This window comes from Lissotriton helveticus, chromosome 1_1 (assembly GCF_964261635.1).
Source record: "Lissotriton helveticus chromosome 1_1, aLisHel1.1, whole genome shotgun sequence".
Taxonomy (NCBI): domain Eukaryota; kingdom Metazoa; phylum Chordata; class Amphibia; order Caudata; family Salamandridae; genus Lissotriton; species Lissotriton helveticus.
The window spans coordinates 1,117,060,754-1,117,074,196 of NC_136057.1; the positions used below are offsets into that span (position 1 = coordinate 1,117,060,754).

Here is a 13,443-nt window from a genome sequence, read left to right on the forward strand (position 1 = left end):
GGCAAAGCATGCGACGCCGTCCTCCTGCGTCGTCACTTTCTGCCCCTTATATGTGACAGTCGCATTAGTAACCCGTAATTTCCATACCTCATGCTCCCAGAAGAGAATGAAAGGAGGTTCTGTTATCAGCTTCGCCGCCCCGTCATCTCTTCCATCCTGTGTTTCACGGATTCATTCAAGTTAATGACAGACAGACACCGCTGCCCAAGCGGACTTTGCACAACTTAACAATTAACAGTTGTGCACATGACAAACACGAGCTGATGGGGAGAGATTGATCTTAGTACAAGCAATTATTTCTGCCGCGCCTAGCAAATTTACTTTTGGTATCTCTTTTTTTTCCTTACGAAAGGTACAGAAGTGAGCAAGCAGCCCCTCAGTTTACTCGAATCTTGCCTCTCTATCCATCTCCTCCTGACAGAGTGCCTGTAGTATGCCGTCCTCCGCAAACGCACGAGGGGAGGAGGACGCACTGGAGTTGGCGTGTATCTGCAACCCCGCGGCTTTTGAGGTAAACCAGCATCGCGCTTCGGCCGTCGGCTAACTCGGCTTGCTCGTAAATGTATGTTTGGAGTTTTAAAGAAGCTGATGTTGAGACCTGGTCTGGCGAATTAAAATCAGCCCTAGGAAATGTTTTCATACCAGTCCACTATTTGTGTTTTTTCACCGCGTGTGCAAGTCAGACCCGCTTTACCACAGTCATGTGCCTTTGATGGCCGACTCCATTGCTTCATTATAAATTAGGACAACTAATTCATTAAGTTGGCAAATCGTTCAGATATATTGTTAACAATCATAGGTTTTCTAGGACGCTGCCAGGAAATGCTCATTAAATGTTAAAGTACTTTTGACCAGTAATGAAGAGCAATATGTCTCTGATGCAGTAAATTATGTCTCCACGTGTAACTTGTCTTATCCTATCGAACCCTATGTATACCCTATATGTAAACCGTGCCCTCGGTTCAATTCTGATGCGATTATTCGGAAACTCAAATCCGCCATTTGATCAATGCAGGTGAATGCAACGCACTGACATGATAGAGTGAACATTATAACACAGCATCACTCCCTGAAAGTAGGCCTTTGTCCCACATGTGTCATGTCTTCAAACTGTGCGATGGGCGCAGGGGGGTTGAGGGGCCCTATTGTTCTGCCGCTTTCAATTCAGACAATGAGCCTTGTTTCCCAGGTTCAGGTATGAGGTTATTAATCAGGTTGGGTAAATGCTGAAATGCAGTTTAAGTTCTTGATGACTAGACATGCCTCATTGATAGAAAGGTGTTGTACAAAGTCGATTCTATGTATTGCACCTCCATATTTCTCTTTTGAGTTTTAAAAACAAGAAATTGAATTGCCTTGAAGCTGACTATGCACAGAGTCCACAATCAGTAACTGGGTTTTCATCTCCTACCGGCAGAGCAGGGGGTGTGTATAAATAGTGTAACCTGTGCATGTTACCTCAAAAAGGGTCAGCAGAAGCCAACTTCCCTCGGTTGCATTAGAGCATGTTGCACCCCTGGCTATCTACGCCTCATCCCAACACATAAAGATTTGGGTTTCAGCCTGGACATTATTGAGAACACTGTGAATGGTTGAATAAACTTACCAATCGGTCAAATATTCAGCATGTAATGTTTGTTAAAACATTCATACATGGAATGACCATGCCTCTCTCTGTTCCATCTCCTTTAAAACCAATAGCAAAAGCTTCACCGTCAAGTCCCACTTTAATCTACAGGACCATATTTCCAAATTAACCAAATCTATAGAAATCAAACTGCTGCTGCTATAGAAAATGAATGCAACAATCCCAAGGTATGAACTGAAACCAGGGGTGTAGTCCTTTACAAGGCATTACCATTTCTGATTGAGCCCTTCAAATAATCTGCTTCCCCAAAAAATGGCCCTCCTACATGTTTCGGATAAATCAATAACCTGATCCTAAACCTGCAGATCTCCCCTGCATTGTCTTAGAAGGTAGTGTTGACACAACCGGACACGTTCAAACTGCCCTCTCTGCTGCCCTCTTTCAGAAAGGTAATGAAACCTCACATGTCCAAAAACCTCTTTACCATCAACTTATAAACCCTTTTAACCTCAGGGATCTTCGAAGCTGTAATAACTGTATCTTCTAACATTGAATTACATTTTCTTTACATATTTTGTCGAAGGCTTTTAGGTGAAGGATTATTTTATCACTTCTTTTTCTTCGCCCAGCCCTCTAGCCTGAGGCCTTTCTGAGGGACTTGAATACATTGCAAATGTGGTGTTAAAAATAATTTAGAAGCCTTTAGTTCGAGTATGGGATCATTCCCTTTGTGAAATGTGTTTCTTAATTCTCTATGTACCACACAATTTGTGTTCACTCTTCTTTTGTATTGTTTCTTCAATAAAAAGCTTTAACACATGAAATGACATTTCACTGTATGTGTTTGGAAAAATGTATGTTGCAGTGCATGCTTTGAGTTCATTTATCAAAGACTTCTTAAGAGTTAAAGCCCTTTCGAGATGACAACTATGGCAGTGTGAAGTTGCAAAGGTTCACCTCTAAACTGTTTGGGACGTTATTTCAAAACTTTGAAAGTCTTTTGAGATCAGGAAGGCTTCAAAGTTGCTCACAGCGCGGCAGGACACTGATGCCGAGGAGAAATGGAAGGCAGGGATGAGGGGATCCTTGACAGGGAGCCAGAAGGCTGGGGACTTGCTTATTTATCCATAAAGGTGTCCTAAATTGACGAGGAGTTGTGTATCTGTGCTAAACAGCATAGGGTCATCCCCATGTGGCTGATGTCCGCATTTGGTTTGGTCCTCCCTAGTAGTGCAACAGTTCTGTGGGACATTAATCCATGCTTTGTGTTTCGACTGTGTGCACCCCATCACTGCTCTCTTTGGACAATTTAAGCTGGTGGAAAATACATTCTGGGCACTTGAATTGTTTCTTGCTAAGCAATAGATAGCCCTCAGATGGATGTGTTACACAAGTTTGGATTTTCTTGCATGGTTATGGGATCTTCTGTAATAAAGTATACAAAAAAGTGATGGATTGAATGCTTGACTTAATCTCAACTACTGGTAATAACTCTGGCTGCATACCAGTACATCTTTATTTTGCACACCATGCCCCCTTGCTGGGCCATCACCTTCCTCCTAAATGAAGTGTGAAGCCCATGCACAGGCAAAGACCCCTTTCCAGATCCCTATTTCAGCTGATCGAAGGCTGGGACTATATGTCTCTGCCATGATCAGAGGAGCCAAGACCAAGAATTGGAAAAGAACTGGAGGACCGGCTGCGGTGCTGTTCACATCTAAAGGTAAGTTGGGTTGGGGGCACAGATTTTGTCTGTGTTGTGTCTGTGTGACTGCATGTTCATGTCTTTGAGTCTATGAGTATTTGCATTTTGTTTATGCATACATGTGAATGCATGTTATTCATGTCTGCGTGTGTTTGTGGGTGAAATCCATACGCGCAAGGCCCAAATATTTTCTGACCAGAGATTGTTCCAGCTTTAAGATTTGTGAGTCATCTTTATCAGCATTGCTAGGTCAGAAGGTGTTATAGTGATGAATGTTGCTGACAAAAGGGCATAAGCCAAAGTAATTCAAGGATCTAGTAGCTATGATTTTGTTAGGTTCTGTTGGTCTTGAAGAGGTTGAGTTTGATGTTAGTGAGGTGCCGATTCCTCCAGTTAGTGAGATTGTTTCCTGTGACTGAGGTTAATCCTCTTGAGGTGAAAATAGCATAAAGAGTGTGACTTGCAGGGTGTGTGGGATTTATTACTAGTTGATGGAAGTAGAATGTTTCAGGTTTAGTAAAAGGGATGAGCCTTTCCTAGTTCTGGTTCTCAAACAAGGTTTTGGGATCTGCTAAGGTATAGAGATACTAGTGGTCAAATGTAATATCTGATATTGAGTCCAACACTGCATCAGAGAAAGCTGCCTCATTTGGGTGTAGTCAACAGATAAGAAAGAAAGTTGGAGGAGAATGTTGAAGCGGTGAGAATCATACAAGGGAGGATACACATTCCAGTATTTGATATTATTTAATGCTAGAAGCTGACAATTTGTTTTTATATGTCACTGCTATCCCTCCACTGTTCTTATCTCAGTGGTTTCTGAAGATGATTAGGCATCCCTGAATCAGTGTGTCAGCAGTGAAGCATCATTTCCCAGCTAGGTATTAGTAATGAAAATAATTATTCAATTTGTGATCACACAAAAGGTCATAAATATGTATTCTGAATTTGCTTTTAGATCCTGCAACAATTAATATCAGTATATGTTGTTGATGGGTCAGCAGCTGGTAGAAAATAAATTGGCAGCTTCGTTATATACTTCTGATGTTTGTGTTTGCACTAGCGGCTGGCTAAGGTGGAAGAGATCCAGTCTGATGTAATGTTACTGTTGTCCAATTTGGTGATTTACCAGGCTGATATGGTTGTAGACAAGAATTTATAAGTTTCTCTAGCCTGATAGTCCATAAATGATTCAGAGGTAATGTCACTCTTCTGGTGATTCCTTTAGTCGGGGTGGATGTAAAAATGTGATTGCTGGTTAGTCTTATCTGATAGCAATACTTTGCTACAGATGACTCGAATAAAATTAGTTGGCCAGAGGTCAGTCTACCTTGTTAGCAGATGCTCTGGTGATAGTTCTGCCAGGAAGGGAAGTTGAGTTAAGTTTGATGACCACCTCACTCTAAAGATAGAAAAGGATAATGAGTGAATGATTGATTTAATCAAAATGACAGCTGAGATGACTGTTATTGCTGGAGAGACAGAAAAGAGGACAATATAGATGGAGGTACACTATCTCATACAAAATAGACCTAAGTTCTGATAAGATACTGCTTCTACTGATTACTGTGATTGTAGCTGTTGGGACTTCTTTCATTACTGCTGTTGTAATTGTTCTGGCTGGAGTGGTTTTAGTAGGTGAAAATAAGGAGCAGGTTCATATAGCTGCTTTTGGTTGACTAGTACTGATTAACTGAGTTATGCTGTTTAAGAGAGAAAATAGCTTGAAGGAGATGCGTAGAAGATATAATATGTTATGTTATGTTATGTTATTTACATTTTTAATGCGCACAGCTGCTCCAGCGAAGGAGCGTCCTGGCGAGGTATATGAGGTAATCTCTGTGTTAGCAACTGATGTTTAGTCGATAGGGAAAGATTTCAGTGATATGGGGTCAAGGAAGTTGTAAAGAAGAAGATAGGGCAGGGTGAAGGGTGGTGATATTGATGAGGATGAAAAAAACATGCATGGTAGTGAGGCTATTCTTATTTTTTTATGATGAAATTCACAGCAAATGCCACAAGTTAGTCGGTTTCAATGAAAATCCCAAGGTATTAGTCAGTGTAATAAAGGACATACCTTTTATCAAGATTCTTGTATTTTTTCCTATCTAGTTTTGTTTGCTGTAGAACATTGTGCACCATAACGCGTCAAAACAATAGCACGGAACCCCTGCTTTTCTTTCTAAAATATGTATTTTTCATCATATTATTGTATCTGGCTAATTAAACTTTCTAGGAAGTCCATAAAAAGTTTATGTGATATGTTGACTGCAGCATGTACTTACATCACCCACAAACATTACAAAAATATATGACTGTCAAGAGAACCACTGTGCAAGTGCCTTGGCTGTCTAAGAAAATCTCTATCTAAATATTCTGAAGCCACCCCTAAAGGGTACCTTGTAAACACACATGCAAGCGTGCCTAGTATATAGAAAAGTGGCACACAGCATGTTTGCAATATGTGTCATCCTAAAATATGTATTCACTTTGTAGGTCCAGCTAGATGTTTGAAAGACAGGCCCGGGTGTGATTAAAATGTTCATATTAAATCTTTGCATGAGAAAATTATAGAGATGTCACCAATAGTTTTCTTTAGCTTTTCAAAATCGTATTCAATGGTCAAATTGGATTTTCAATAATTTTAGTGGAATAGTAACTTTATTAAGTCTGTTCTGCCATACACTGCTGTACACCTCTAGAGGCCAATACACATTTCTGTCTGGAGTTTACGACTACCTGCCAGAGGGGTGTTGTCAAAAACTGCCCTCTTTACAGCCGTCTGAAATGACACAGGATCATTTGGCAGAAGAAAGGACAGCCTTAACACTACCTCTTTCGATTTTGAGTTTCCAAATGGGGCAGCTCCTATTCATTCCTAGAGCCCTGTAACTCTTTAGGTTTTGCCCCAGCAGGAGGAAGAACTAGTAATGACCAAGACAAAGAGGCATAGAACTCATCGAAATAAGTGTGGAGCTAGAGTTGCTACATGAGCTATGCCAGAGAGAAAAAGAGTTCAGCCATTTTGAATGTAAGGCTTTTAGAAATGTTTACAATAAAACAAAGAGGAAGTACTACATACGAAGGTTGTCATGGGGTGAAACATTTCACAGGTTTAAGTAAATAAAGTTCTCAGATGACTGGCCAGTGCACCGGATAACCATCACATCCTCAGAACATTCCTGGACCTGAAAAAGAAAGCCTCTCTGGAATAAAAAAAAGACTCCATATTACTGTTGGAAGAAGAGGACTCAAGGACTCCTGAATCCTGATGACACAGATGACTGGAACTCCTATTTAAGTGTCGCATTTTCTCCTCCTGTCTACTTGCTTCAGGGACATAAAAAGCAGTAAGACCCCTGACTATAACAAATCCTAGTGAACACAGAGGACTGGATCCATCTTTCAGGAGGCCTGAATGGAGAGCTAACTAGTGCCCTTTGAGTATTCTGAAAGGAAGTGGGGCTGTAGGAATAAGTAAATAGAACTTTTCTATCAGTTGGAGAAAAGTAGGACTTAGTCATTTTTATCACCTACGAAATACAGGGGCAAGATGCTGAGGTTTACCCATTGAGGTTGAACCCAAGGTGTGTACGAACCCTGTTTATCCTGCTCAGAGCATTTTGTCTAGCTGAAAAGGGGTTCAGCATGACCTGGCGATAAAGGTGTCTTTCCTCGTGGAGCCCTATTTGGTGACAGCTTCCAGCTTTGCTTTACTGGAGGGATTTTCAGAACCAAATAAGTGATTAACTTGGATGGTAAAACATTGGACCAGGGCAAGGTGGCAAATCCATCGCCATGACAAAGCAACCTTGGTGGCTGTTAAATCCAGCTTTGTCCCACTCAATAAAACTGTAAGGGTGGGGAGGAAAATGTATCATTTACTTTAATTTAATTTAACAACATAATTTAATTTAAAATATAATTTAAATAACAACTAAAAAAGAACTTGCATTCAAATTGAATAATGTTTTAGTTTTATTGCAGTTATGTTGTCCCTTGTTACTGTAGTACTGCTAGTTGAAACTGAGTTATGGAAATGTGTCTTGTTATATTTTAATTACAAATATTTTGTTTAATTCACTTTCTTTAGGGAGAGCTCTACTCTGGCAGAGATATCCACAAACTGTCAGAAATCTACTGTTAATAACGTTTCAATCATGAATTGAGTGTCCATCCCGTCGAGTAAGGGGATAAAGACTATTACATCTGCATTTAGACATATATCTTAACACAGAAACAACAAATATATCCTTGAGGATATTTACACCTATACATAGGTCAGATGTAAATGGGAAGAGACCTGTACATAAACATACACTTTGAATAGGTTTTAAATTCTTAATGTTCCTGAAGAAGTAATGAGACAGTTGCCCTCCATATCGAATTTAAAAATACTTAATATTAGAAACAGAAAAGTAGAATGACAAGTACAATAAACAAAGTAGAGAGGGAGGCAGAGGTAGCGGCTAGGTTTATCCTCCTATCAGTTACATAGTAAGAAAAGAATTGAGTATTTCGAAGGAAACCTGCCCTTAGGGAAATAGATAGGATACAGCAAGTATTCGTTGTAATCATTTGTCTAGAAAAAATACTTTTTTTCTTCTAGAGACCCCTCACCCACCAGGGTTGCCCCTAGATGGCATGCTTCATCATTGGGGTTCCTCTCAATCCTCTACGGATTGAGCCTTGCTGCAACTTGGGAAATACATAGGAGCACTTTTGTAGACTTTTATAGTGCAGTGATGTGGAGTGGATGGGAAAGAAAATTTAAAAATACCTAACTAGTTCGCCACTCTTTTATTCCCACCGGACCGTAATAAGTCTTGTTGTCTCAGTAATTTGATTTTGTCACACACATTACTGAGACAACCACACTCATTAAGGTCCGGTTTCTTTCAGTAACAACCCCTGATTTTAAACCATACCAACTAGGGGCGGGAATAAAAGAGCAGCCAACTAGTTAGGTTTTAAAGAATTTATGACGTTACAACGCATACATTTACAATGCATGCCTTTACAACACAGTTTTTACATCGCAACATCCTTTACAACATTATTTTACATACCGTGCCATTACATCGCATTTTCAGAAACTACCTTTACAATGCATTCCATTACATTGCATTATACCTTTACAATGCATATCATTACAATGCATACCATTACATTGCATTTAAGGTAAGTGTTGGATAGTATGGGGTAATATTCACTATTCTAACTCCAGTGAGTGCAACAGTAGGGTAAGTGTTGGATAGTGTCGGTGTAAAAATTACTATTCTAACTCCAGTGAGTGCAACAGTAGGGTAAGTGTCGGATAGTGTAAGGGTACTATGCGTTGTAATGGTATGCGTTGTAATGACTCACGATGTAATGCCTGCATTGTAGTGACATGCAATGTAATGGCTGCCTTGTAATGACATGCGATGCAAAGGATGTTGCGATGTAATGACTGCTATGTAAAGGTAGTGCAATGTAAAGACTGCGTTGTAAAGGTTGTTTCCCATTTTTTCATTTTCTTTTCCACCCACTCCACCTCACTGCACTACATATAGTCTAAGGGCAATCCTGGTGGGTGAGGGGTCTCTAGAAGAAAGAAAATATTTTTTTCTAGCAAGTGATTGCAACAAATCCTCCTTGTATCCTATCTAATTCCCTAAGGGCAGGTTTCCTTTGAAATACTCAATTTTTGTCTTACCAAGCTACAATATCCCCCAAAATATTTGATAAGCTAGCTAGTCTTGACCTCCAAAATATCTAAAAAAAAAGAGGAATTCATTATTTCCGATAATGAAAATAATAATAAAAAAGAAATCACAGTTTTCAGCACATCTAACACTAGACTAGCCCCAACACAAACTCTATCTGGATAAATGATGGCATTGTTAAATTCTGACCACCACCATTTTACAAGATATACGCTATCCAAGGGAAAAGCCAAAACACTAACATTCTACTAATTTAAGTGCTCTTCACTCATAAACAAAGCACCACATAATACAAATTACTAATACTTATTAAAGAAAAAAATTTATTATTGCAACCCCAAAATAACTGTTATGGATTTTTAACAAACAACAATTCACACAGTCCTTAAAATATATTCTTACATAGCAATACATGGATGTTAATTCCATTTTGATCAAGCTTTATGGAAGGAATACTAAATATCCAGCTGAAGCATAGACTACTCAAGCAATACTGATTTGTACAAAATCATAAATACAATATATATATAGAATTTTAATACTTCAATGATAGCAAGCGTATATATATTTTTTAATATATATATATATATATATATTCACGCTGCCAATTCCGTCAATTACGAACAGAAATACAGGCACTCAGGAAGCATATATCGAGAATGATTTATTTCAGCAAAGGTATGAGAAACAGACGCATTTCGGATTGCTCCTTCGTCAGTGTTACATCGGCATGTTTAGTCAGACACCATTTTAAATGTTCCCGCGTCACTGAGCAAGCAACAGCGATGACGGGTCAACTCACCAACTCATTCGCGACAATGGCGGCCATTTTAACACAGTCGATGTTACAATGCAAAATATGCATCAACATAGGAACCATGGGGTTATGACGTATTAGTTATATGATACGTCTGTGCACCTGAGGTATTTCTCATGAAATGTCATCAAAGTCGTCAACATCACAAGTTAATTGCAAAAATCTAGCCGTGGATCGGCAAAGGTCCACATATTAGCGGGGTCAAAGTGTCAATAAAGTTAATTCAAATGAATTTCAAAAACAATCAAGTATTGCTCCCATATTCGAGCCGTGTGCCCCTTAAGTGGACAAAAATCAAGCCGCGTATCGGCAAAGCCAAATAACCATGGGTGGACCACTAGGTGTCAAGTTGACATGGTTTTTACACCTGGGATAATTACATGAGATTTCTTGTTGAACTGTATTGACTGTGTAGCTGTTCATGATGCATCGAATGATAGAGTATGAGTTTAGAATGCTTCCCCTTTCAAAGTTTTTCTCTTTCTTCTTTTTTATGCATGACACAGGTTCATAATTTTGGGGCAATCTTGGGATAAAAACCATGTCAACTTGACACCTAGTGGTCCACCCATGGTAATTAGGCTTTGCCGATACACGGCTTGATTTTTGGGGGTATAATATTGGGACCCTGATCCCATCAAATTAGATCACTTTGGACTACAAGAAGAAACCTTTGCTGAGGAGAGGAACCTGAAGAAACTGAGGAGAGACTATGACTAAGCTGAAGTGCTGCTTGGGGGATTGGCCTGCAGCGGTTGCCTGACTGCCAAAGAAAGGAGAATTTTTTTTGGGTGCTTCACTTTCAACTTGTGAAGGATCTCCAAGGGCTTGAAAAAGAGCTTGCCTCCTGCTGAAGTCTCAGGGGCAACAGACTTCACCTACTAGCTCCTCAAAAGTTTTCCTGAAGTGCCTGCAGCTGTGCTGGACTTTGTGGGGGATTTGCGTGTCGCAAGGAGCTGGAAGCACGACTCAAGATCGAGAAGCGTGTCGCAGAACGTGTCGCAGAACCGCCGCTGCCGCTTCACAACACGAAGCACCCTGCATCATTGGAGAAGAGAATCGACGTCGCTGCAGATGCCGACGCATCACCGGGAAGCTTGACACAAGAGAAAAGGACCGACGTCGCCGCAGACGCCGCTGCATCTCTGAGGAGCGTGTCACAGGGCCTGTTGCAGCTCATCGCTGGAGAAGAGGATCGACGTCACCGCAGACGCCGCCGCATCACCAGGGAGAGTGTTGCAAGGCCTGTCGCAGCTCGCATTGTTGTGGAAGCAACTCGCATTGCCAGCAGAGAGGAACGACGTCACCACAGATGCCGCCGATTCGCTGGGAAGCTTGCCACTGGGCCAGTAGCGGCTCCCATCTTGTAAAGTATCTCGCAACGCCGGAGAAGAGGACCAACATTGCCGCATACGCCAACGCATCATCGGGAAGCGTGTCGCATCAAGGACAGAGCATCATCTTTATTTCTTTGCACCCGAACTTCACCGCATTTCCATCGCTGCAACATTGCTTGTTGTGGAAGCTAAACGCATCGTAAGGTACATTGACGCAGTGTTGTATCTTAAGAACTGAACTGAACTAAGCTAAATCTCCCATCTTAAAGTATCAGTATTTTGTATTTTTGTCGTTTATGGTCTTGTGATAACTCTATATAAAGTATACTTATTTTTGATATAAAACCTATGTGGTGTCCATTTGTAGTGTTGTCACTTGGTTACTGTATGTGGTCACAAATGCTTAACACACCGCCTCTGAGATAAGCCTGTCTGTTCGTGCCAAGCTACCAAGGGGGTGAGCAGGGGTTATTTTAGGAGTGTAATCCCCTTATCCTGACTAGAGGCAAGGGTCCCTATTTGTCACAAGTACCTACCTATGCCAACTAGAGACCCCCAGATCTAACAGCAACATTACTCTTTGAGGGAGCTGAATAGCCTCAATATCCTGAATTAGACTATGTACAATGGTGGAAGTAGACCCTTACTAAACAGTTTGCCTTTTTCATGCTTTGTTCTGCGAATAAATGTAGGAAATTGGAAGGTCCACCTGGTGAACAATGACTTAATATCCTGGATAGGTAAATGTATGGGACACCTCAACAGTAAATGTGAGAGTTTTACATCCCGAGATGGGAATGGAAAAACATGTGTCATTTAGATCAATTTTAAAGATGATGGCCACCCCTCCCCCTACTTGGTTTTGCCTGTCAGCATTTACTATTGTATAATCCTGTGGGAGGGTGACTACAATATCTGGTGTGGAGTCTTCCTTCAACCATATTTACATCAGAAATTGCAGCTCTGGCTTAGATTCCTCAAGAACAGTAAAAGGTTTTATTTTATGTCTGGAGAGGGACCTACAATTGATTCAATAAGAGCTCCATTTTGGGTAGGTAACACCTTAGTGTTAGTTTTCTCTGAGATAACCAAATATTTGTGTCAAATTTTGCAAGTCAGATTGCCTGTTGATACAACTACATTGGGGTGTGTGCTGTGTTTGCAGCTCTTATCTAAGGGCTGTTGTAGCTGATATAAGTTTTCCCCTGAGGAATCTGGAAGGGTGGGGGGTAAATGGGCAGGGGTTCCGGCCCCTGGTCCGATCTTGCCGCTAAGTGGTACAGAGAAGCTTGCCTTTGGTGGACCTACGGCACATCCGCGTCATCAGTATCGTTAAATCTTGAGGCAGGAAGAACAACTAGAATGCTAACTTTATTAGCATCTAGTCAACTTCGCCCTCGACCTGGAGCTCAACACTGCCAGCACAAAATACGAGTATGTGGTGAGTTAACAGCAGTTTAAAATCAAAGTTTAATCAGATATACTTTATCATAACATTTTAAAATGCCCTTTTTAAAATGCTCCTCTTAACAGTAACTTTAAATCACCATATTGAATGCACCATCGTTTTTAAAGTAAAAACTGCCTACTTGCATAGGTATGAACAGACAGAATTATCAGTGTAAGAGCCTAGCTGGAGACCAACAAACTCAGTGGGGTCCAAAGTCAGAAGGAACCAAAGCAACCAATGAGCCTTGTGATTCCTGGCTAATTTATCTACACGTTCCTCTACCTCAGTGATTCAAGTGTCAAAGAGGAAAAAATTGCTTGGATATCTTTCACACTAGGGTCTGGGTTTTCCAATTAGTCATGCGAAGACCAGCTGCATCCTTCTTATAGGCCTCATAATGAGTGTAGAGAAATTGAAGATCACTGCAAGTGATGATTCTACTGGTTGGTTGCTCGAACAGCTTGGCCCAGCAGATGAATCTTTGATAGTGACTTTAGATTTCTAGGATCCTGGCCGTAGTAAGGGTCATACTATTGTGGCCTTGGAGTAGGAGCGAGATGGTCTTTGCTACTACTGCTGCTATTGCTTTCATCACTATCAGGGACAGCTTTAGGGCAACGTGACCCATGCAGCTGCACTCAGCGCTGACTTGGGGGGAGGGGAGGTACTGTGTTTAAAAATAACATATTGGCTTCAAAAGCACATGAACTTCCTGGTGTGCCCAGCGGTTTTGAGACAACAATAAAAATGTCAAGATACCTCTGGTGATTAATGTTCCTACTAGTGAGAGATTGGAATGTTGTCTAGGGGCAGTCTGATTCAACATAAAGTAGGAGAG

General features: G+C 40.8%; 1 protein-coding gene across 1 annotated transcript in view; it reads left to right on the forward strand.

Moving 5' to 3' along the window:
- The first annotated feature begins 328 nt into the window (after window positions 1–328).
- Window positions 329–13,443, forward strand: part of LOC144772266 (solute carrier family 23 member 1-like) — a 984,472-nt gene continuing 971,357 nt past the window's right edge. Inside the window, exon 1 of the mRNA XM_078656497.1 lies at window positions 329–511. Coding sequence (XP_078512623.1) covers window positions 434–511 — 78 coding nt within the window. The 5' untranslated portion in view covers window positions 329–433. The remainder of the gene's footprint in view (window positions 512–13,443) is intronic.